Source organism: Takifugu rubripes, chromosome 17, assembly GCF_901000725.2.
Source record: "Takifugu rubripes chromosome 17, fTakRub1.2, whole genome shotgun sequence".
NCBI lineage: Eukaryota > Metazoa > Chordata > Actinopteri > Tetraodontiformes > Tetraodontidae > Takifugu > Takifugu rubripes.
Genome location: NC_042301.1, coordinates 12,503,938 through 12,530,029, shown reverse-complemented (window position 1 = coordinate 12,530,029; position 26,092 = coordinate 12,503,938). Strand labels below are relative to the sequence as shown.

The 26,092-nt window shown below is 48.1% G+C and overlaps 1 protein-coding gene across 7 annotated transcripts; it reads left to right on the top strand.

The window, feature by feature from the left end:
- On the top strand, positions 1 to 25,739 carry tll1 (tolloid-like 1). Of its 7 annotated transcripts, XM_029851030.1 has the most exons (23): positions 1 to 323; positions 434 to 652; positions 1,443 to 1,873; positions 10,164 to 10,280; positions 10,470 to 10,550; positions 11,564 to 11,737; positions 11,801 to 11,918; positions 13,011 to 13,189; positions 13,544 to 13,649; positions 13,772 to 13,896; positions 15,449 to 15,564; positions 15,848 to 15,950; positions 16,145 to 16,261; positions 16,375 to 16,520; positions 16,792 to 16,987; positions 17,170 to 17,295; positions 17,796 to 17,956; positions 18,040 to 18,220; positions 20,464 to 20,589; positions 22,616 to 22,743; positions 24,188 to 24,401; positions 24,580 to 24,830; positions 24,921 to 25,739. In XM_029851030.1, exons 3-23 carry the CDS (start codon positions 1,693 to 1,695, stop codon positions 25,053 to 25,055), a joined length of 3,081 nt encoding a protein of 1,026 aa, XP_029706890.1. In that variant the 5' UTR covers positions 1 to 323; positions 434 to 652; positions 1,443 to 1,692; the 3' UTR covers positions 25,056 to 25,739. The 7 variants fall into 7 exon arrangements, with proteins under 7 accessions (XP_029706890.1, XP_029706894.1, XP_029706893.1 ...); XM_029851034.1 differs by lacking the exon at positions 434 to 652; XM_029851033.1 differs by lacking the exon at positions 1 to 323 and having other exon boundaries at positions 332 to 652; positions 1,446 to 1,873.
- The last annotated feature ends 353 nt before the right edge of the window (positions 25,740 to 26,092 follow it).

Genomic DNA, 26,092 nt, shown 5'->3' with positions numbered 1-26,092 from the left:
TACTGTAAAAACCGTGCATGTGCTAACTGCAGGGGATTTGTGACCGTTGTTGTGGACAGCTTGCTGCTGGATTGATAGAGTGACGTCAGCCCGCCGCCACCTCTCCCGGGGCAGGATTAGCGGCGCGCAGAGACAGCGCTCCGGTAATCTCCCAGTAATAGATGGTGGGAGACGTGCACGTTCGGAACTGCGGTACCGAGTGACACCAGAGTCCGCTCCCACGCACCCCCCGGGCTTCCGGAGCAGACCCCCCCTCCTGTTTGATGCATGATGGATCACCGTGCGCTGCCGCGGCCAACCGAGCGGACAGGTGAAGGCAGCAGGTAAACTGTGGAGACGTCTCAAGAGGATTTACCTTGGCAAGGTGTCCACGGGGCTGCGCGGCGTGTCTGCCAACAACTGCTGCTCTTTTATTTTTACTGCTTATGCGCAGGTTGCACTCTGGAGACTACAGATGGTTGTGGACAACGTTGCAGACCGTAATTATTAGAGACGCCCGGTTTCAAATGTAGGCGATTGCTGGCGCCTGAAAAACTAAAGGCGTCCAGTGATCGAGGCCCCGGTTCAGGGCAGACGTTCCTTTCGGGGTGCGCGATGGTGTGGAGGGTAATGAACCCGCATGAACTCGTCCAATCACCGACCTCCTGGCAAGGTCAGTGTGTATGATAAATTAGAGCAGGCATCCTATCTATCTATCTATCTATCTATCTATCTATCTATCTATCTATCTATCTATCTATCTATCTATCTATCTATCTATCTGTCTGTCTGTCTGTCTGTCTGTCTGTCTGTCTGTCTGTCTGTCTGTCTGTCTGTCTGTCTGTCTGTCTGTCTGTCTGTCTGTCTTTTTACGAACGAAAAAAGGAAGTTTGGAGTGATCAGTGATTTTCCAGACCATAAACGCGACATACCCTTAAGGCCCACATCTAATTGGCACCTGCCTCTCAATGACCGGATGGCCCCCGCTGAATATCGCGTCTAAGGGGCCAAATTGATGTCGGGAGCCCCACAGGCGAATGTGTAGCCGCCCCGTTACTTTTACCACTACCGGTCTGTGCTGGTTGGTCCGCTCAGTTTTGCGCGTAAGTGTGAATAAAGCGCCTGTGACCGGTCGTGCGCGCACTTCCTCCAGTGATTTCAAAAAGTGGTCCGACAACAACTACTGACTGGAAAAGGTGGAGGGAAATTAGGTTTCGGATCATTTGCGTTTGGAGTGCGTGTTTGTTTCGTGGTTGTGCGACTTCAGGGAGCGAGAGAGAGAGAGAGAGAGAGAGCGAGCACCATACAGTAAGTGAGAGAGCGTGAGACAACAGCACGCCGCTGGAAATATGCGGGACTGTGTTTGTCGTGTGAGCAGCAGGAGACACACCGCCGTGCGTCTTTGCGCTCCGAGATCGTCCACTGCTGATCCCCTCCATTCTCCTCTCCCACTTATCCCACAGCAGCCTCACCTGCGCGGCGGCTCCCCGGCGGACACTTCGCAGACTGACGCCCAGGCGGACAGCCCCGACCCTGCCCGGTGCGCTCTTGCCATGAGCGAGGCAGAGTAACTCGGAGAGAGCCAGAGAGGAGAGCGACGCGCCACCATGATCCGCAGGATTCGCGCAGCGGAGGCTGTTGTCCCTTGCAGGCTGGATTGACCATCTCCCATCGGAAGAGCAGCGCGGCCCCCTTTTCGAATTCTGTCTTTAGATGGACCGAGTGCCCACGGCACTGGCCGCTAAGATGCGCTGGATCACGCTGGTCATTGCCGGCTTGACTTTTTGGGGCAAAGTGACAATTTGTAACTGTTTCGACTACGAAGAGCCGGACTACGACTATTATGAGGAGGAGCGAGCAGAGCCCATAGACTACAAAGACCCCTGCAAAGCCGGTGAGTGCAGCTCTCTTACCTGCTCAAAAGTCTTTTTCGGGTCTGGTTCTGCGTCCGAAACCCCTCCGGCGCGCTCGCTTCGAGTCGGCGTGCGTGCGCGCGCGCGTATGCGTGTGCGTGCAATAAAGGGATGACATCGGGTGTGTGTCGATGGAGCAGATGTCCACTCTTTACCCACCCTTCATATCGCATAAATCACTATCAGACGCCACGTGCAGCGCCTGAATCATCTGTGCGCGTGCGCGTGCGCACGCGAGACACTCCACCCAAATGAACTCACTGTGCCTGGAGAGTCACTTAAGATTTCATGATGTTGTGTATCAAAGTGAGTCTAATTATTATATTGTTGGATGTTTTTCATGAAGCCTATCACATCTCAGCTTGTGGCCCCGTGAGGTGTCGATAGATTTGGAATTTACCCCCTCTCTCTTTCCCACGGGCCATATTTACCCCCTCCGTGCACAAATACACACAGGCAGGGTTGTTCTGGGCCGGTTCCCTCTCTTGCACCGCGTCGAACCTGCGAGAAGTACCGACGCGACATGCGTTCCTCACATACCACACATGCACATCTAGCGACCCGGGTCTCGTGCATCTCTGCATGTGTTGATGCTAAAATCATGCGGTTCTGTGGCTGAGCTCTTCGCCGTGCGTGTTTGGTTGCAGGCAGACGGTCGGTCTACATATGAGCAACCCTTGTAGGTCAAAATAACCACGCCGGGCGGCCAGATGTGTGTTGATTCGCTGGAAATATCTCTAGAAAGGTCGTATTCATACAGGTTTCACAGCTTTCCCCCCACACGGGTGCCTATTTTAGTTAATGACACACTCTCCTTTCATTTCTCTCTTTTGAGTAACGTTGCACGCTAGGCCGCATCTTTTTTCAACAAAAGGGCCGTAAGTGTAACAGCCTGCAAAGGGCTGCATCAAATAACCCGAGCTGCCTCCACAACGGCCCCTGTGTTCCCGCATTGAGTTAAAGTTTGAAACCTCGAGGGTGTTTAGATCCAGCGTGGAGCTTCACTTACACCCTGAAAACGCAACCAACTACAGATGTGTATGTCGTGCAAATTTCCAAACAACGCCGGCATGTTTTCGCCTGTGCAGTAATAAAAAACACATTAGACAATGTAAAAAAAGGATTCTGTTTCTGATCCCCCCCCCCTTCCCCCCCCACACACACAGGGTACATGCACACCTGTTGGATTCCACACATTGCAGGAATATTGCAGCAATAAGAGTTGCGCCTGCAGTATGAACAGACCTTGTCTGTGTTTAAAGAGTTAGTGGCTCTATCTGTGTGTGTGTGTGTGTGTGTGTGTGTGTTTGAAGTGGAAGCATGGCTCATTCCAGGCCTGACCCTGTGGCATCAATCTGAGTGGTTGGTATTCCACCTCCTGTTTTTGCTGGGAAAACACAGAGGGAATATTTGGCTGTCTGCTTATCTCCTCCGAGTCCCGCGCTGGTAGACAGGAGAACACACACTTCCAGGTCCTTTGTGAAGTGATTTCCCTACGCGGACACACACATGTACGCCGACGCACACACACACGCACATACGCAGCGCTCCCTCCATTCACCCCCGCTTATCTCTTCCTGGTTGTCTGCATCCTGCTACTCAGCTGGAGATGACACACACGCGTGCGCGCACATACACACGGGCACTCTTAAGGACGTGCACTGCTCACCCAAGAGTCATTCATGCTTCCTCCCGAATCAGTGTTCTCATAAAATGCTCGCACAAATGGGGTGAAAGCTAAACAAACCGGCGCTGTCGGAACGGCGCCGCGGGTCATTTCTTCAGGGGTGACCCAGGAGATGAACCTCCTCGTCTCCGCTTGCCTGCGTGGCGGTTGTGCACGTTTCTCCCGCGAGCGCATCCTTCTACTTAAAGTTTACGGCGAAACAAACACTCAAAAGGCCAAAACGGCGCCATTGTTTTGCTGATCTGGCAAATTGTCACATGTCAAATTTAAGGAAAAGCCTGAACCGCAATATTTCCCCGCGTTATTTCCTATCTCAGCAGGTAGATGGCAAATAAGATAATGGCAATCATTTATTGTCGACTTCACCAGCACTTAAGTAACACAAGTAGTTACGTCACCGTTTCCGTGTTGAGCTTCTCGAGGAAATTGGTTCCTGGACAGAAGCCCGTTCTGGTGTTGAGCTTTAAAGATTGGCGGATCAGATTGAGATGGTTCATGGCTGATGAAGGAATATGAAGACTTTTGTGACCTTCTGAGCATCTTATTTGTCCTCCTTTTTATGAAAACGCACATCTTTGAACCTCCACTCGCCTCAGTCTGTACTTTATGAAGATACGAAATGAAAGAAATACATCCAGGGAGGTGACTGGAAGCATTCCAGTCACCACCTGGTTTATTGTCCTCATGCCAGCATTCTGTTTCTCTTTTATGTCACAGACTGTCAGAAATTATTCACTTGTTCACAGTTCCCTATTAACAGAGTTGGCTTGAGCACCACAGCTAGCTTGTTTGTTTATGAGCTACTTAAATAGGTAATAATTAGCATCATGTTTAGCTTCCTTTGCGCGACCTCATAGGATCATGAGATACATTGCTTCATTAGGGAGCATCATTTGGAGACTAACTAAACTTTTCACAGGGCATTATGGGATACACTGAGTGTGCAGTATTGGGTCCAGCAAAACTTAAAAGTGTGTTTTTACTGGTCGTGCTAAAACCTTGGTCGCAGTACCTTAAAGGGCCCCTGCAGCTCCACCTGAAACTACGGGCTTTGGTCCGTGTCTGCGTGTTTGATGTTAAATGTGCAATAACATGGATGATGTTCCCACACTCCAACACTCCTCTTTATGATGTTTTTTTTTCTGATCCAGCACGAGGGTCTACCTCGTACCTCTACCACATGAGCCTGGTCCTGCTCACGGTTTCTTCCTGTTAAAATGGAGTTTTTCCTTGCCGCTGTTGCTTGTTGTGTTTCTGCAAAGTGCACCGAGACAATTTTAATGGTAGCAGATGCTATGTCAAGTTAATTTGAACTGAATTACTTCAGAAGAACCAGAGGTGGAGGCTGCTCAATGGGCCTTCCAGTAAGCACACTGGCAGAGGATCAAACGTGTATGTTATGAGGGCAGGTAAGAGCACCCAGGTGCGAGACATGGAGATAATAGCAAGACAAATGCAAATGAGGGTAATTAAAACCAATTAATGACCATTGATCATCCGACCAGTCGCATTGTTCTTTAAATGAGACCCTGAATGTGTGTGCGCCCACGTCCGCGTATTCATTCACTCTGTCGTGACAGTAAGCTGCAGCTACTGTTCACCCCTTCCCCCCATGCCTCAGCAGGAAGGAAGCCAGCGCAACGTGCGTATGCGTGTGTGTGTCCGCGCTGTACGTGTTTGTCTGTTTGTGTGTGTGTGTGCGGGCGAGAGGATGAGCGGTCTTGTTCATATTATATTAAACAGGATTTTCCCGAGCAGAGTGCTGCTGCCACCAAGTTTCCGAGCGTTCCTCAGGGTTCCCGCTTCAGCAGAAAGTCGACGGCCTCTCTGAGTCGGCTGTTTGTTTTGGAGCGTCATTGTTCCGGAGCTGCTGAAGCCATGAGTCAGCACCACCGTCATTCCCTGCGCCCACCTGCCACGCATTGCTCAATTATTAAATGACTGCTTTCGTGTCACCTAGCTAGCTTTCCTTGGTGGTATTTATATTCGCATACACCCGTTAAGGGCTTTTATTTTGTAGATTGTAGACAATGCCGCTCCGGCGTCAGGTTCACGCCTTCGCCGCATTCCAGTTGTTCAGGCTGACTGTGTGCTGGGTGCTAAATGGTCTAAAATTATTAAACAAACACAAGTTAGCTCATCTCACGAGCAAGGCTAAAGCTGGGCTTAGCGTTTTAAAATTTCAGTTGGATCACAGCACGCGCTCGCTCGCTGACAGGAGGGTGAAATGCGGGTCAAGCTCTTCCCATTTTGTGCCCTTTATTTGTCTCAAACCAAAGACCAAAGATGTGCAGTAGCAAAAAATGGCGCACTAATATCGCTCCCAGCTTAAATATAGCCCCAATATACCCAATTATCTGGTTTCTTCCAGATAGAACTTTGGGTTTCCAAATGAGAGAAACATAAAAAAGACGATCCTGTCTCCATTGGAGGAGCTTCTAAATGCATCAACATTATGCCGTGGAATTAAAAAAAATAATCAGAACTTGATTTATTTGCTGTAATCTGCCTCGTGTCATTACTGTTAGCGATTATCCCATTAAAATCCAACGGACTGAGCCTCCTAACGGGCGGAGCTGCATTCGGTCAGACTGGAAAATGTCCAGATGTGACCACCAAGCTCCCAGCACAGTTACACCTCTCCCTGTTGTGATTCTTGGATCCGAGACTTACTGGACCCTCTAGCCACGCCCTGGTCGTTAAACAGGAAGGTTTTGCGTAACAGTTTTGTCCCTTTACCTCAGTCTTACGTCAGTTTGAGGACGTGTCCTCAGATTTGAGTGTGTGTAGCCGTCAGCAGGATGATTCTACCCTACTGGGCTGAACCGGTGGGTTTTAATGCTGCTGGAGGTAGTGTGCTCTGTTGGTCTCTGCTCTTCTCGTTTTTATGGTTTCAATTATCTTTTCCTGTTCATTCGTGCGCGGTTTCGTCTCCCCGTGACGCAGGAGGGCGGCGGTGCAAACGGACGACTTGGACCGAGCTTCTATTTTTTTTAAAGAAGTAATATTTTTCTTTAAAATCTCATTTCCAAGCAGTGACACAGTGGACTCCGACGCGTCCCACTGCAACCACACCATCTAAATTCCTTCCTCCATTATTTGTCCACGTAAGTGTGATTGAGCCGCACGTCTTTGGCGCCTCGCATCACGAGCGAGCCCCGACCGCTGCACCTGTTGTCGGTCACGGCGGGTTTATATGGATCAAGCGGCTCGCACAATGATTACTTTTGTCGAAAATCCTCAAACAAGGCCGGGATAATCTCTTTTTTATATTTCGGCCCGCTCACAGGCAGAGTTACATACCACATAATAATATCACAAAAGGCTCATGCAAGCATGTTACACTGCTTCACACACACTAACACACAGTATGACCTTATATTTACTTAATGAGGAGCTCAGCGTGGGTGTGTGTGTGTGTGTGTGTTTTAGCTACACCCCAGTGAGTACAGCGCGACTGCATAATTCAGTAATGAATAATAATAAAAACACAAGTCAATTATTTAAACAATCTGACAGGGACGTGATTAATCTGGTTTGAAGGCAGTAAACATGCAATTGTCCCTCATATTTCATGTTGAAGACAGTATCCAGAGGCTCTACCCTCAGCCTTGACCCTTAGATCATTTCTCCTGATCCTCTTTGAGAGGGTTCTGTGCCTTAGATGGAGTCCAAATACAGTAATTGGAGCAACAAAATTAGAACCTGATCCAGTGCATTCAGGAGCTCTCACTGGGCTGAAGGTTCAGGTTCCAGCAAGAGAGTGACCCTAAACCAGTGGTCATCAAATCCATCCCAGAGGCCCTTTCACCAGAGATCCCAGTTTTCTTTGTGACAGCAGTTGGCTACCTGGTGGGACAGAAAACCCAGATGGATTATGGGGCCTTGTAGGACTTGGTTGATTACCCCTAATGTCTCTAGAAGGACCTGAAGGTGGCTGTCCAACACCGGCCCCCTCTAACCGAGGAGCGCTTGTGGGGGGGTCTGCAGAGAAGATGGCAGGACGTGATATCACACTGTTGAAGCCCAGTTCCTCTCCCAGTATTCACACCCAGCACCCCCCCCTCGTTTCTGCATTGGGCTGCAGAACAAACCCCGCAGAAAGTCGACGCGAGTGGCGACTGCTTGAGAAAGTTGATCGATGCGACACAAACTGGTGCACAGCCGCCCTGCTGGGAGCTGCTGGGAGTGTGTGAGGGACTTTGGTGCATTACTTGTGTGCTTGTTTGCTGCAGTGCCCCTGCTGAAGGGCGAACAATAAGGCTCTGGTCAGCATGATGTAGTTCTCCTGGGATCTTCCTGGGGGTTCGGGGATCAATACGTTCCGTGCTGCAGCGCCTTGTCTCACTGTCTGCATCCCTCCGCACCCACTGCTTTGACTTTGGGCTATTTATGGCATCTTTATGGATTAACAAGACCCAAACAATCAATGGACCCAAGCCGAGCCGAGCCGCTCTCTCCCTCCTGCCCGTTTGAGTTGTTTGTGTGTCTCTTGGCATCAAGCTGCTGCTTTCTGGAAAACTTTTAACAGTTTCTCTGGTCCTGAACTTTTCCAGTGGAGGGGTGTGTAATATCACAAACTGTCACACGGCTTAAACTAGCATCCTGGAGCATATCATAGCTGACACGCCAGATAAATTTAGGTCAGCGTTAATGCAAGAGGCAGAAAATTGCATTTTACTGGCAAAGCGTCAGATTTTATGACATGGATGGGGATTTTTATGGAGCCTTTTTGTTGTATTTTTGTCTCCAGGACACCAGTTAGGCACAGTTTGTAGTTGTAATTCTGTTATTTGTACAGTTTTATACGGTAAAGCCAGTCAGACATCAGCTTCTTCACAAGGATATAAAGAGCTTTGATCTTCCGAACTGCACATTTCAAATTGCTTAAGTATATAAAACCGTATTTATTGAGCTGTTAAATGCGTTCAATGTTTTACAGATCTGCAGGGACATTTGAATGATGCAAGAATGGAGATGGAAACACCCATGTCTGCACAGCCTTGCAAACTGTAGGAGGATAACGACATTTAGCACCCAAAAATTAATGTTCAATACATAAATCTTTATTTTCCCAGCATCAACGCACACATATGCACCCTTGTTAGTGATTAAACATCAGTTTAATGGTCTCCAGTAATACTCTTGGAATACGTAGCATTGTTTACACATGATTTATTATAGCCACCGCAGACAATTAAGACAATACAGCAGCTCTCCCGTTAAATCACCATTAAGACAAATATGCCAGCCTCTATCTAATATTATGATTTGGAAACCATCTGTGGTCATTGTGGTTGCAGCTTCTCAGGGCAACAATAGCTCACAGTCAAGCACAATGGCACCCTGACCCCCCGTTTCCTTTGGTGGAGATCATGATTAGCAAGGTGACAAGCTTCTCTTGTGCCATTGTCAATATATTAGTGTCTCGAATCCCTGCGGAGGTCACCGCTCAGCTAATCTTTCAGCGATGGTTATCACCCACTTCATTGTCAGGGGCTCTGCTGTAGATGGGGAGCAAGTGGGGTGACATAAATCGAGAAAAATTGGAGAACAAAGCATGAAAGATGTGCTTTTTTTGAGCGCATTGTTACGTTTGAATCTCATTCGAATAGCCACCTTTTATCAAAACCTTTAGCAGCAGCTTAAATGCACACAAATGCTGGAAAAATCATGTTCTTGGAGGAATGGGAATGTGAGGATCAGGAGTGGGAGGCTGAAGTTATCCAAGAATGGGAGGGAACATTGGTGGGAGTGTCGCTTGCCAAAAGGCTTTTACATGGCCTGATTATCAGACCACAGTGAGACCACCAGGGTGTGTGTGTGTATGTGTGTGTGTGTGTATATGGGAGTGGGTGTGTATGAGACAGGGAGAGAGAGAGAGAGAGCGACAGATATGGTTATCTATCTAACACATTATTACAGCTAAAATAACCAGATTTTCCCAACATAAACTCAATTCCCTTATTTCCAGATTTTCTTAGTGCTTGAACACTTGAAGAAATGAGGAGCGTTTCACCAGAGTTTGGTAATTTTTATCCATGTTGTGGTCCAAAATTGGTGCATTTGGTCAAGAATTTTTGGGGTCCAGAAAATGTAGACACAACCTTTGAGCTTATCAAGCTAGAACTTTCAGATGTGGCTAAAACTGAACCATCTGACGATTAATTTGGGCTTTTTCATAACATTTTGGCGCCGGTCGTCCTCCCTCGTGACTCCTCTTGCCCTTGCTGTGCAACGGCGTCATGTCATGTTTCTCCCACCTCTACAAAACCTGCAGACGTTTGACGACTTCTATTATCGGGTTCTGTATATTTAAAAAGTTCAGGGCCTGGAAACTGCTTAGAAACGGTTACGGTGACTGAAAAGTTAAGCGATGATGATCCACAAAGTTTCGCCTACAATCTGGTTGCATGGAGATTATTATTCTTACTGAAACGAACCTAAAATAATCCGGCTGCAGAAATATATAATAATTATTATAATAATATAATAATATTTGCGTTTTAATCCAAAAGCAACGCTTCAAGAGTGTGTTTAATTAGATATCTGTGCTTCAGTCTTACGGGATTTTTACCTTCCAGCTGCGTTTTGGGGCGACATCGCTTTAGACGAGGAGGACCTGCGCATGTTCCAGATCGACAGGACGATAGACCTGACGCAGCACTCGCACTCGCACCCCCGGCAGGGACACACATCTGGTGAGCGGACATCTCACTCTCGCTCGGCCGTCAACGCGTCCTCTCGGTTTCCTCTCCAAACCTTATTGTCCGACGGCTGCAGACTGAAGCGCTTTGGGCAGGAAGGAAGTGGACAGCGGCGACCCGAGGTTATCAGCACCGATTGTATTTTGTTTGTGTTCTGACTCTCGACTCTCCCGTGTGTGTCAGGTGGCCTGGAAGAGCTCGAAACCTCGAAGAAAAGAGGATCATTGTATCTGCTGCTGGAGAGAATACGCAGGTTTGGCCTCGGTAAGAACCTCTCATCGGTTTTGACTGCAGGCGACCATTCGTTCGGCACAATAAGGACGTTAAAGACCTCCACCGGTTGTCGTCCACTCACAGTTTAGTAGGGTGGGTAGTTAGCATTGTAGCTTTCATGACGCGTAGTGAAGCGTCGCTCCACATTGTGCTGCTTCGCCGTCATCACAGTCGCCCCACAAATGCAACATACACACCTTCCTTTCACAGTAGTAAAAAATTACTCTTCCTCCCATTCACTTTGAAAATGATAAATTTACTGTCTTGTTTTTGCCATGTTTTTTGGATAGAAAATTGCACTCCACTGCTAGTTTATTCTCCACAAGCGCAAAGGTTCTTTCATGCGCACAATACTGACCTTTGAACTAGGTCAGAGTTCACCTTCACTTTATTTATATTTTTATTTATTTTTAAAACATTGTCACTTTAAAATCTATGTAAATGCAGGTGTGATTTTAAAAAAATAGCGGTAGAAAATTTTTTCTTAGACGCACCTCACTTGTGAGTTTTGCTATTTTTAGAACAGGCTTGCGGGCGACTCATGTGGTCATTGCGGGCGACTTGGTGCCCACGGGCACTGTGTTGGTGACCCCTGTGTTGGTGACCCCTGTGTTGGTGACCCCTGATCTAGCACAAGCATTAATGGCGGTTCTCTCCTGTATGACAACATTTTATTGCGAAATCCAGCCAGAAAACATCAATTATAGATCAGTGTGAAGCAATCAGTGTAAAGTACACACTGTCACATCCCCTAAATGGAAAGAAATAAAATAAAGATCGCTCGGATGCATTTTTACCTTTGAGGGTTAATAAAGACCTAAAACGTGGTGAATTAGATTTTTGGGAAATGTAAACGAAGCTCAACCACGGAAGGAGCGAATGTTTGAATGACTCTATAAATGGCTCAGATATTTGAATAAACTGTATTTTAAATGTGTGTGCTGGAGTCCAACCCTGAAGAAGATTAAAGATAGATTAATTTTTTTTATTCCGTGTACCATCAGACTTCCTCCCGAAGAACACAACCAAAGCAGCAGCCAGTCCAAAAAGCCAAACTGGAAAAGTTGGAAAGACTGGGAGTGTCGTAAAAAGCCGCTTTACCCGAGCGGCCACGTCTCGAGCGGAGAGGATATGGCCCGGAGGCGTCATTCCCTACATTATAGGAGGAAACTTCACTGGTATGTGACTGGAAAGAGAGGATGGAAGGAGGCCGGGGTGGAACGTGACGTGTGTGTTTTCAGGTACTCAGAGGGCGATGTTCAAGCAGGCCATGCGTCACTGGGAGAAACAGACATGTGTGTCTTTCATCGAGAAGACAGACGAGGAAAGCTACATCGTATTTACCTACAGACCCTGCGGGTGAGCTCTGCCACTCTCCGCGCATGTTTGTGCGTTTGCGTGTGTTGTGTGTTCGCCGCCGACCGAGAGGCGATGCGTTCACTCAACAATAGCGCCGCTTTCCTTCCGCTCCTCTTGCCCCCCCCGACCCACCAATCACACCGCGCACTCCATGTTTTTTTTGTATGTTTTTGCAGGGTTTTTTTTTTTTTTCTGTGCTCGCACTCTGCAAGAGCGCATTGTTCTGTTGAGCGGCGGCGCGGCGGGGGTCAGGGCGCGTTTGTGCCGCGGTGGCACTGCAAGAAGTCGTAAAGATTGTCCAAACGCAGGGAGCCCGAGCTCAAAACGCCTTCAGGTTTGGAAAGTAGGATGTCAACAAACAGGCGCTGGCCTGCAAACAAGTTTTTTGTGCACACGATGAAAAGACGTGCACGTTTGCGGGCGATGCCGGCCGGCTCCTGTCTTCCGAGAGGCCGGCTCCATCAGAGATTAGACACTTTAATCTCAAGTATAAATACCCGACAGCTTGCGGGTCCGCTATGTGTGCGACAGCCTAAGAAACGGCTGCAGGAGAAAAAGGGACACGTTACAGTCGAACACGCTCGCGCTGTTGCACGTTTGGTGGCTGCACTCATTCGTATTCAGGACCAGAGCTGTGCGAAAAAGACTCCATATACTCCAGTGACTCCTGATCCTTACGCTGCAATCAGCTCCCTGGATAACTTTAATCAGATTTGTTAGCCTGGCACTGAAGTCTCGGCTAACCAGATATAAAGAGCGTGCGTGTGTGCGTGCGTGTGTGCGTGCGTGCGTGTGTTTGTGTTCTGTGAGCAGAGATATGTGAATTCTCACAGCTCTTTCTTATTGGGTTATGAAACTAGAAACGTTATCTGAACGCTGCATGTAAATAAATCCTGACGCTTTTCCTCTCGTTGATCTAGTACGGGGCAGGAAATCCTTAATACTGTGTGTTTGTGTGTGTGTGTGTGTGCGCGTGTGTGTGTGCTTGTGTGTGTGTGAGTGTGTATGTGTATGTGTGTTTGCCTTCTTCAAATGTGCCATAAAAAAATCATCTCATCTCGCTGCTATCAACTTCCTACTAATCCTTATTAGGTGTTGTTCCTATGTGGGTCGTCGTGGCAACGGGCCCCAGGCTATCTCCATAGGCAAGAACTGTGACAAATTCGGCATCGTGGTGCACGAACTGGGTCACGTCATCGGCTTCTGGCACGAGCACACGCGGCCCGACCGTGACGATCACGTGACCATCATCCGGGATAACATCCAGCCAGGTGAGACGCGGTACCCAGGATGCACTTGGTTCTTTTTTTTTTTTAGAGCCAGCTCTGTGGGCTCGCACTTGTGTCAAAGCCATGTTGGAGTGTGAATGAGACCTTTGATGAGTGATGTCACCTCAATTTTCGTTCCTTCACACATGCCGCTGCACCAGCGCAGTCTGACATGTGTTAAATTGAAGGTTATGATCAAACCGGACCCGTCTTTATATTTAGAAACACACCACACACACTCCGATTTAAGCATCTTAAAGTGCTCTGGTGTGTGTTTGCCAGTAAACTCCATCTTTACCCCCAGATTTATTTCTTTGCGTTGATGCTAGTTAGTAAACCTGAGTGATTGTTCTCCAGGCCAGGAGTACAACTTCCTCAAAATGGAGCCGGGGGAGGTAAACTCTCTCGGGGAGCCCTATGACTTTGACAGCATCATGCACTACGCCAGGAACACCTTCTCGAGGTAACCATTTATCACAGGGGTGGCCAGAAAAGTGGCGCATTAGCTCATCGCTGCAGTAAAGCCAACTAAATATGGTCATCTCCTAAAACAAACACCTACAAACTCCTGTCTCCTCTCTGAAGGGGGATGTTCCTCGACACCATCCTTCCATCCAGAGACGAAAACGGGGTCCGGCCTGCCATCGGCCAGCGGACCAGGCTGAGTAAAGGAGACATTGCACAGGCAAGGAAGCTGTATAGATGTCCAGGTACTGGTACCTTTTGACACCGCCGTGTGTGTGTGTGTGTGTGTGTGTGTGTGTGTTTGGCAGAGTTTTCCCTCCCCTTCCAGAAGTAAAGCTGAGTAATTTGTTTTTGCCAATGTCTCACACACACATTTCACACACTCTCCGCTTAAGCCTCTCCGTTCTGGCATCCCCACCGTCCCTCCAGCACGGTCCTGACGTCATTTGGGTTCCCTCTCAAGCTGAGCTGCGCATTAATGTCATAAAGGTTTATGATCTCAAGTGCTGCACACACACACACACACACACACACATGCGTAGTTTGACTAATCTAACATTTTCTCTAAACTCACTCTGGCTCCGGGGGGAACAAAACTGTGTTTGTGTGTCTCAGCTGGAACTAGACAACTTCGACCTTCTAAGGTCAAATCTGAGTGATGCCATATTCACTGACAGATGAACACAGCCCCGGGGCGTCGGGGGGGGACAACAGAATGCGTGACGGGGTAGGATGGGCACACTTGGCTAACCTCATTTTGAGAAGGAGCGGCTGCGTTACACTGGGAATGAGTAGTAAAGGAGTAAAGGAGTCATTGGCTTGATGGTTACTTTATGAAAATCAAAATCAATCAATCTGTATTTATATAGAAAATTGTCTAACAGTGTGACTCTACTGGGGGGGTGTCAGAGCAGGACTCAGATGCCAACTTTAACAGAACCAATAAGCCTCTTGAGAAAACAGACAGGCTGCAGAACTTTAAACTAAAGATCGCGCCTGAAGGAGGGAAAATAAAATCCTGTTAAACTATAAACCAAACTGGAGAGTGACCATCACAAAAAATCAACCAAAATAAAATACACCCCTCTAAAATAGAGGTTCGACAAAATTCTACAAAACTCAAAATAAACTCTCCTAAAAGGAGGCGAAACACAAAGGGAAAAAGTGACAATAGCATGAAACAAGGGTTCGAAGTAAGGCTGGAGCGGACAACAGGAAGACACAGGCTTGATATACACATAAGGGCAGCGACAAACGGGTGGGAACAATCAGGAATTAGGGAGGACAATCAGGAATTAGGGAGGACAATCAAGTAGGTGACGCCTGAGGGAAGGACAAGTGACCTGAAAGAAGAGTTGCTTTTCAAAATAAAACAGGAAGTCATGCAACAACACCGCAGCGCAGGGTGACAGCAACGTTTAAGACGGCTGAACCGCCCTAATAACATCCTGCAGCCTCCGAGCTGTTGAATCAAACCCTCCAGAGCGCACGAGAAACGGGGCTTCCTCATGCACAGTCAGAAAATCCAGACATTATCTCTGGCAAAGCCTGGATGGAGCGTTTGTCTGGAACACACTGAGTGTGTGTGGTGGATTAATTTTGGTAAACTTGATGGGACGACCGAGACGTTCACAATCACGCTGGACATATGAGCCATATGTTGTTTAGTGATAAACAAGTAATCAATTATCACTGGGTGAGAGCACAGCTGGAAGGATGGGAGGGTCACCACAGAAATGTAACGATGTGTGTGTGTGTGCGTGCGTGTTTGTGTGTGTGTGTGTGTGCGTGCTGCAGCTTGCGGAGAGACACTTCAAGATTCAATGGGAAATTTCTCTTCTCCTGGTTACCCTAATGGATATCCATCATACACACACTGTGTCTGGAGAATATCTGTGACGCCTGGAGAAAAGGTGACACACATGCACAAACACACACACACACGCACATGTTTTATATAATATCACACTATCTCAGTGGCGGTGTTAGCTCAGTCTGTAGGGGAGAAGTGGAAATGAGGGCAAAACGTTTCACAAAACCCCTTCAGAGCACTGCCGAGGTACCCTTGAGCAAGGTACCAAACACACAAGAGCTCACAAAGGGCCCTGCGATGAACTGGCGACCCATCCAGGCATTTACCCTGCCTTCGCCCACATGTGCAGCCTCCCTGGTTAAAAAGCCTCCTCTTTCCTCCAGATCATCCTGAACTTCACCACCATGGATCTGTATAAAAGCAGCCTCTGCTGGTACGACTACATCGAGGTTCGGGATGGCTACTGGAGGAAAGCCCCGCTGCTCGGTGAGAAGGAATTAGTAATCAGGCTCTCGTTTATCCAGCCCATTCACAGAGGAAGTGTGGTGATAAATATGGAGCTAAATTAACCGTTTGTCGTTGGATTGAAAGGAGACGTTTGTTTGGAGACTAGTTGAGCCGGTCAGCGCGGGTTTGGAGTCTTACAGGTGTTTTTTTTTGTCACGTCGGACTCTTAACAGGCAGATTCTGCGGCGATAAAGTTCCTGATGTCTTGATCTCCAGTGACAGCAGGATGTGGATCGAGTTCCGCAGCAGCAGCAACTGGGTGGGAAAAGGCTTCGCTGCCATTTACGAAGGTACAGTAGATCCTCTGTCCTGGAGGCAGAGAACAAAAAAATGCGTCGATGCCTACACCTGTGTCTCAGATCGAGTTTCCCTGAGTTAATCTGTTAATCTGTGTTGGGTGCAGCGATCTGTGGGGGAGAAATCGCCAAGGACTCCGGGCAGATCCAGTCTCCCAACTATCCCGACGACTACAGACCCTCCAAGGAGTGTGTGTGGAGGATCGCGGTGTCTGAAGGATACAACGTTGGCCTCAGCTTCCAGGCCTTTGAGGTGACTCAAGACTGCCACGCGCGCACGTGTGTGTGTGTGTGTGTGTGTTTCTTTTGTCCACTCACGCGTGTGTGAATGAATCAAGGAATGTCTGGGTCAAATCTCACGCTTATATGGAAGTTAATAAGGCAATAGTGTGTGTGTGTGTGTGTGTGTGTGTGTGTGTAGTCGGAACAGAAATTTAACTTGTACCAATTTACATTCCCTCCAACATCAACTGGCAAATCCACGAAAGCCACAGTTTTGCCAGCAAATATTCGTCTTTTCGCAGATCGAGAGGCACGACAGCTGCGCTTACGACTACCTGGAGGTCAGAGACGGCCCCCTGGAGACGAGCCCGTTGATCGGGCGTTTTTGCGGCTACGACAAGCCCGAGGACGTGCGCTCCACCTCAAACACGCTGTGGATGAAGTTCGTCTCCGACGGGACGGTTAACAAGGCCGGATTTGCAGCTAACTTTTTCAAAGGTGCGTCCCAACAACACATAATAATGAATTTTGGAGGCGCCATGATTAGCATCACTAAATCGCCATTTTATGTCACGAGTTGCCGCTAATGAGAAAGTTCATGGTGTCCTTTTTTTCACAGAAACATTCCTCACCGCATGTGTGTACAATGTGCTCTGACGTGTGTGTTTTTTTTCTTCCAGAGGAGGATGAGTGTGCCAAGCCAGACAATGGTGGATGTGAGCAGAGGTGCGTAAACACTCTCGGCAGCTTCAAGTGCGCCTGTGACCCGGGATATGAGCTAGCACCAGACAAGAAGAGCTGCGAAGGTAACCGTGTGTCGGAATCAGCGCTTGTTTTTGAAGGATATGAGTCGTCGCAGAAAACAAAAAACACACACACATCCTCCATCAACGGGAAAAAACACCCTCTGATATGAAGTCACGCTCTGCTCCACGAATGCTGCGAAGGGTCTTTAATCTCTTGAAATCAATTAACCGCCCTCGTGATCTTCGTGGGTAAACAACGGAACAAAACCCACTTCAAACGCCGGGAGAAGAAAAGCCAGTAAACCAGTCAAATGATGTGGTTTTGTTTCATCTTTCGGGAGCTGTTGTTTGCTTTGTGGCGTCCCGACTGAGTTCACGTGTGGGAAATCCAGTCATGACGGTGGATGTTCAAAGTCGTATGTGAAAATGACTGCGGCTTAGCTTAGCATGCGATGTGGAGAGGCTAATCGTGGTCACTGTTCTGCATTAGAGGGCTCAAGAGGTGTCTTACCTGCACTTGTTGCTTTCCTCGGGTGTCTCAACCCTCCCTGTATTTCCAGCGGCGTGCGGCGGCCTCCTCTCCAAGCTGAACGGCACCATCAGCACACCTGGCTGGCCCAAGGAGTATCCGCCCAACAAGAACTGCGTGTGGCAGGTGGTTGCCCCCACTCAGTATCGCATCTCCATGCAGTTCGAGGCCTTTGAGCTGGAGGGAAATGAGGTAATCAGAGCACAGTCAGTTGGTACGTGTGTGTGTGTGTGTGTGTGGCGCCGTTTTCAGGTGACACTTACTCGTGCCTTCAGGTGTGTAAGTACGACTACGTGGAGGTGCGGAGCGGCCTCTCCTCCGACTCTAAGCTGCATGGGAAATACTGCGGCACCGAGGTCCCCGAGGTCATCACGTCCCAGTACAACAACATGAGGATCGAGTTCAAATCCGACAACACCGTTTCAAAGAAAGGCTTCAAGGCGCACTTCTTCTCAGGTAAGACTCAGCCGTTCGGTGTGTGTGTGTGTGTGTGTGCGTGTGTGTGTGTGTGTGTGTGATGGGGAGATAATATAATAGATATATACTGGGTAAGCTACATAACACAATATCAGTAGTTAGCTGTTTTACACTGTTTTGGAGGGTAATTTTATTGTGTCAATTGATGGGGAAGGATTAGCGCAGTGTGTGTGTGTGTGTGTGTGTTTGTGTGCATACTCCTGTGTTCCCCTGCCCGTATCCACGTGTCACGTCCGTCTGTGCTGCTGTGTCTCCCGAGCCTCCGCCGGCTCGCCCGTTTCCACGTGGCGCTCCGCCCTCCCTCCATCAGACAGGCTGCCTCACTGTCAAGAGCGTCTGGTTGTGTTTGAGTCATGCCGGGACACAGAGCGCAGCCGATCCCCCGCACGGGGTCACGTCGACAACAAGCCGGCCACCTCGCCAACGGTCGGAGGTAACGCGACCTCACAGCAGGTGTCTCCGATTGGCTCCGGGACCACCGCAATGTGAGGGAATGGGATGGATGAATCCATTCTATTCCAGAGGGAAACACGTGCTTTGTCCCATTTCCATGTCACATATATGGAACAATAGAGGGAACAAAATGGAATAATAACTTTTCTTCTTTATTGCCACATAAAGTGTCGCATGGAAGTGAGACACTGCCGTGATCCTCCGGCCCAAACACAACAAATGAGAACAGATGAATTTGTTGGACGTTTACTTGAGATGACATTAAATCTAACAATTTCTTCCAAAGAGATGAGCGCTCATAAAACTTTGAAAACACCTGGGGCGTGCACGTGTGCCTGCTCCGTGCCGTCGCTGCGCATGTGTGTGGCTTTAGTGAGCCTAAACGTCCATAGTCTGATGGTTTTGGCAAAGATCAAGCAACTTTTGGGAGGTCCCGCTGGCCTCCCGTGAACTCCTAATCCACACCGGCGTGTGCGCGCGTGGGCGTGCGCGCGTATTGTGTGGGTATTGTGTGCATGACCTGAAGAAAACCACAATGGACACGGTGTAGCATCGGCTGCAAAGCTTCTTAGCCAGTGGTAGGAGCCCACAATAGCACAGTAATACCACATCAGACACACAGGCAGACAGACAGAGAGACAGACACACACACACACACCCACACACACACACCCACACACACACACACATTGTGAGAGAGGGAGGATTTAGTGGTTTCATTAAAAGCAGATCTAGTTTGATTCTGCTGTTGATTTGAGGTGAGTCTCAGTGTCTGTCTCTAATCTCAAATCTCTTCATAGGAATCTGATTCACTCTCTCTCTCACTCTCTGTCTCCCTCTCCCTCTATCTCCCTCTCTCTGTCTCTCTCTCTGTCCGTCTGTCTGTGTGGTCGGCTGTAAATCCTCACCTCTCTGACACAACACCGTTGAAGCCACGGTGTCGAACAGATGAAAATCCGTCGGTTAAATCAGAATCTTTCCACTTCTGTGTGGGTTAGCTCATCTTAGCTTAGCTTAACAACTGGAACAAAGTCAGTTTTGCTTCCAAAGACAACAACGTACATAATGTTTGAATATACATATCCCAGCCAGCCACACTCCCCAAAGTTGGAATTTTCTAACATATCTCGCTAAGCTAGCACACGCTCAAAATAGGGGGGTAAGAATGTAATAACTTTTTAAGGGTTTTTGGTGGCTTCTGTGAACTTGTGCAGGCTCTGGAGATCCAGATGTGATGACAGAAGGTTTTTATAACATTTTACAGTGCGGGGTGAAGAAGCTGTGCTGACCTAGCCCGAGCATAGCGGCGCTGATATGAAGGCAGACAGTTTTCAGAGCCAGAGCCTGAGGCGGCTCCACCGCAACCTTGACCCCAGAGAGCAGCACAGACGTTTCAGGCCAACAGAACCGCACACGCTCCGAGTATAACTTAACCCTTCGTGGAGCCATTGTGATAATTACACATTAACACTTCCCTTCTTTTGCAAGACCGCCTCCTGCCACAAGGGGGCGGTCGATGGTTTTCTCGGACATGTTTCCGGGGACGGGTTCAAGTGTTCTGTCTTGATTTTAACCCTTTCGCAGCCTGACAGTTGGGCCAAGTAGCGATTAATATCTTGCAGTCCTGCTAGCGAGCATGTTTGCATGACTGCAACATATTTCTGTACTTTTGTATTTCCTTCCTGTCATATCACTCTTTCTCTGATGCCCCCCCCCCACACACACACTGCCTCCACATGAGTGACGTGTTGCGTGTGTGTCTCTCACAGACAAGGATGAGTGCAGCAAGGACAACGGCGGCTGCCAGCACGAGTGCATCAACACGGTCGGCTCGTACGTTTGTCAGTGCCGCCACGGTTTTGTACTGCATGAGAACAAACATGACTGTAAGGAAGGTGGGTTTCACGTGCACTCACACCCGCACACGCACCGGCACAAGCCCATCAGCTCACACGTACACGTGCTGCCGCATTCGCACAAGCATGTGCTCATGCACAAGAGCGGTCACCGGCCACATTACAGCTACTCTGTTTAGACTCTTTTTACTGGAGAACCGTGCTTTTTTATTTATTCTACACTTGCAGGCAGAGCTGTTTAGTTGGAATGTGCAGAAAAAGTCTCAAACAAGTTTACACTTTACACTACACAGACCTCCACCTGTAAAAACACAGAGGAATCCCCTCGGCCAATCAGAGCGCAGGAAAGCCATAGGGTTGACGCCACACCCAAGGTGTCGTCCATCCTTGGAAAAACGATTTCCCAGATATTCCGGACGTTGTCCTTTTACTTTCCATGTCTTTCACAAGAAACACTTCATATTCTGGGACTCTTACATGACCAAATATTGTATAAATAAAGGAACATTGAAGTTAGTGAAAATTGAAACGCTTCTGGAGTGACCTGAAACTGCTCCGCCTGGAAGTCAGTAAGTGTGACGTGTGTTTTGGGCATATTACCCTCGTTGCTCTTTGAAGCTGAACTTTTGAACGTGCGCACACTCGCCGCATCGCTACACACGTGTGCCCCACACCAAAGGCTCCCGGTGCTGCTCGTAAAAACTCATGTTTCAAACATCTGGGGCCTTGAAAGCTTCAGTTTCCTGTCTTCTGCATGTGTGTGTGTGTGTGTGTGTTGGCTTACTAACCTTTCAGACTCATGTAAATCCATATTCCCATCGCACAGCATGTGTGTGTTCATGTAGTTTGTGTGGATGGTAAATGGCATGACATGCTGTTTACATGTGAAATATCAATGTCACCTGTGGAAGTGTGCACCATCACCACCATCGTGCACCACTACTCAAACCCTCTACAGATGCTGTTTTCTACCTGTTAAACATCTGGAGGTTCCTTTATTTGACTCCTGCTTATATAAATATATTGTTATTATTGCATCAAATGCTGTTTTGTGGCGTCTAAACTCATGTCATTTGCGTATCAGGGTATCCAGATGTGTAAAATATGACTTCTGTACTTAAAAATAGATTAGATTCACTTATAAAGGATGTTCTTGTGAATTATTCCGCCTCATTGTTTACATAAATAAAAAAAAGACTGTGTCCTCTTGTCTCATGCATGTCTCCTGTTTTCCATCATGTCAGCCAAGACATTTATTCACACACCTCCTGCATGCTACAAATATAAGGTTGGATTATATTTGCAAAATATAGCATGTAAGCTAGTAAGACAGTTGGGACAATGCTAAAAACTAACCTTTCTAACCTTCACATGAGCGTTTTTGTCTTAGGAACCTTTTCTCCCTGTTGTTTGGCTGCATTATTGTAAACATTTATCTCTATCGAACCCTATATTCATTTTACAAAATGTCTTCCCTACCTGTACTTGCTCAGTCATTTGTCTCTATGCCGATGATGTGTTTGTGTATTTGGACAATAAAGATGGTTATATTTACATGTTTAAAACATCTGAGAATAATTTAAGTTGTTAATTTTTCTAGAAATGCACTAAAGGTCTCTAAATATAGAGATTCATTGAGGCGTTTACTGATACAAAAGGCTCAGGTATTAGAAAATTTAGATTTAAAGTGATCATTGGAATGGCTAAAGCCAGTCTGGAGGTAGGCTTCAATGAAAGATCCATTTTACGGCCCTCAATATTCCAAATAATGTTCAGATTCAGCACTGATTTAGTAAAATCTTCGAGCGACGGGATGGATTTTACATGTTTGTTTGTGTTCCAGTGTGGCGGAGCCTTTGCGTGTGTGCATTTGTGTGATCTTCACACCAAACTCGTCATCAGGATGTGTTTCATTGAAGTCATTCCTCTCTCTTTTGCTTCTCTGGTTTCTCTCCATCCTGTGTCCCCCCCCCTTTTCCTCTGACCTTTTCCTGTGCCGCCATGATTTTAACTTCCTCTGTGTGTGTGTGTGTGTGTGTGTGTGTGTGTGTGTGTGTGTGTTCAGCTGAGTGTGAACACAAGATCCACAGTCCCACTGGAACCCTGAGCAGCCCCAACTGGCCGGACAAGTATCCCAGCCGTAAGGAGTGCACGTGGGACATCACAGCCACTCCGGGACACCGTGTAAAGATAGTGAGTGTGCCGGAATCGTGCTCGCAGATTTGTCAAACCCCTCTCTGGCATCCTCCTCTTCACCATCACACTATTGTGTGTGTGGGGTCATTTAATGGAGGGAGGCCTCGGGCTGATCCCGCTGCCCCGTGTTCCACTTAAGGAACTCCAAAGTGAATGGGGGAGAACGTGCACGTTTGTCTAATCAGGCTAACAGCGAGTGTGTGCTCATGCGTTAGAAAGAGGCCTTAGGCAGTGGCCATCTGCATCCTTTCTGTGTGTATGTGTGTCTTTTGGTGTGTGTGTGTGTGTGTGTGTGTGTGTGTGTGTGTGCTGGAATGCTGGACTGTGTACACAAAAACCTTTTTCTGTTTTGATCTGACTTTTTTTAGCTACTGTTGGTATAAAATGGCCGTTTAGCCACTCTGAGCACTATTAATGGTCTGGAGGAGAGGCGGATGATCTCCTGGGTCTGCACGTCAGCTCAGACAGATGGTGTTTAGCTAACAGTGTTAGCTCTGATGCTAAGGGACTTCCTTCTGTCTCAGTTGCATTAGTGTAGATGGTTGGTGGTGCTTTTAAGCTCAAAATGTGGCAACGCACACGTCAGGCGCTTCATAGACGTAAGGCTGACCTTGACGCTAACGTGTTAGCCAAGAGAAGGCTCTTTTTTGACATGTGGACCAGAAAAACTGCCCTCATTTGTTTAGACAAAGTTGCATTTGAACTATTTCCACGATAGATTTCTATGTATTTAGTCTAAAACAGAAGAAATGTTGCCGAGGTCCAGAACAAATCCTCACATTTGCCTGTGGAGCTGCTCCATAAATAATCTATACCATGCATGGTTAGGCATGTCCTGAACCTGACATTTGGTCCCGCTGCAGGAAATGTGTATCACACTGCTGCTGCTCCTACTATAGATCCAAATTCCTCCGTCCACACACGCGCGCAAACGTGCACGAGAGCAGAAAACAAAGCCACAAATCAATATCTCACTCCAGCCATATTTCTGAACATCTGGAAGTGGTCAAAGATCCCAGAGATCCCAGAAATCTCTGACCTTCTGTCTGCTTTGTTAAAAGCAGCTTTGCCGCCATCAGAGGTGCATAGCTGTGTGGGAGAGAGGCCTGCAGGTGTTATGACTCACCCCACGGTGGCCTGGTGAGCTCCTGAGTCGTGACTGCGTGCACGTGTGTCAGTGTGTAAACGATGTGCGGGCGAGGGAGGAGGCAGGTTCCGCTGGGTCGGATTAAAGATGCAAATATGACTTTTAGACATTCTGGAGAGGCACAAAAACATCCCCAGATGACCTCCAAGTATTAACAGTTGCTCATATTATGATGAATGTTGATTCTGAAAGTACAGTTTTGGGGTTTATCCTAAATTCATCTGCATTTTCTCAAAATGTGACATTTTAGATTACATTTAAAAGCTGTTTCTTGGTTTGACTCTGCTCTGCCAGACCTTCAATGAGTTTGAGATCGAGCAACACCAGGAATGCGCATACGACCACCTGGAGGCCTTCGACGGCGACGGCGACCAGGCGGCCATTTTGGGTCGACTGTGTGGCAGCAAGATTCCTGAGCATCTGATCTCCACAGGCAACAAAATGTACCTCCGCTTCATCTCTGATGCCTCCGTGCAGAGAAAAGGCTTCCAAGCCACACATTCAACAGGTGTGTGTGTGTGTGTGCGCCCTCCAATGCGTAAATTGATCATTTAAGTTTTAGGGGCAACATCGCCCTCTAGTGGTTATTACCAGTAATCGCACGGATACGAATCTCTGTAAGGGGAAAATCTTTGAATTTCTTTGAATCTTTAAAGACTTCAGATTTTCTATTCTAATCCCTAAAGAGTGTGGAGGTCGTCTGAAGGCAGACATTCGTCAGAAGAACCTCTACTCTCACTCCCAGTTTGGGGACAACAACTACCCCGGTCACACCGACTGCGAGTGGCTGCTGACCGCCGAGCAGGGCTACGGCATCGAGCTGAGCTTCATTACCTTCGAGGTGGAGGAGGAGGCCGATTGCGGCTACGATTACATCGAGCTGTATAATGGGTATGAGCAGAACTCGCATCGGCTCGGCCGCTTCTGTGGTTCAGGGGTAAGGGTTGTTTTAAATTTGTAATAAGTGCATCGTGACTTGAATTTCTATACGTTTTTACATTCGTCATGTTTATCTTCCTTTTCACAGCCCAGGGAAGGCATCTACTCGCCTGGGAGCGTGATGCTCATCCGCTTCCACAGCGACGACACCATTAGCAAGAAGGGCTTCCACCTCCGCTACCAGAGCGCCAAGTTCCAGGAGAGCCTTCACACCAGGAAATGACCTCACACGCAGCCGGCGACCTCTGGCTGCGGCTCACCGTTACCCCGAACTTCATCATGGCAAAATAGAGAAAAATAATCTCCAACAGAAAAGAACAGCCTGACCCCTTCCCTCTCCTGGAGGCCACGCTTCGGTGAACACCCCCCCCTCCGTGGCGCCGCGCCGGCGGGAAACGCAACAGGATATGAAAACATGAGCTGTGGAGAAGTGACGACTGAGCCCCGTTCGTCACGCTTCTCTCCCACCTGGGAGCTGCTGTTTACTCAGACAATGATGCAGCGACACAAAAGACTCATATTCCGAGCCTGAATCATGGACGCCCGGCGAGGGACTTTGGTCGTGTGACCTCACGGCTGCTCACGGAAAATCTTTTTTTGTTGTTGTTTGCCTTTGATCCTTTGATGCGGGGGAACTTTAACCCAGCACAGGTCGGCTGCGGACGGTTTTTATTTCGCGCCCCGTCGCGGAACACGTGGGGTTTACCGTTTGCTCGCGCGGGAAAAGACGGACAAAAAAAGCGCGCCACTGACGAACGACCATCCCGGGATGGAAGAGATTTATACAAAAAGCTAATAGATGTTAAGCCTTGCAGTATGTTGTGTGTGTTCTTTTGTGTTTTTCACCAACGTTGTGTCCTCACCATCCTAGAAAACAAACAAACTAAATAAACTTTCGTCTTCTTTTTTAAAGGATGTGGGAAGGGAAGATTTTCATCTGTCAGAACATTGGGAATGGGACTGAAAGAGAGATTTCCATGGTGCTAAACATATGGATGGCGATGAGAGAGCGGCGCAGCGTGCTAACGGCGCGCTGCATCAGCAGCTCTAGTCCTGTGGAACTACAATATTGCCTTAGAACCACCTTGCATATCGATGCTCTCGCGCCCGCCTCGGAGCCTTTCGTGGTTCCTTTTTCTGGTAGCGAACTTGAAACGTGGGATCGTAAAAATGGGAAATGTAGCCTGTGCGAGTGTCGGTGGTGCATGTGCGTTTGCCTGTCACGTCTGTAGCGGCTCTCCCAGACACCCTCTCCACACG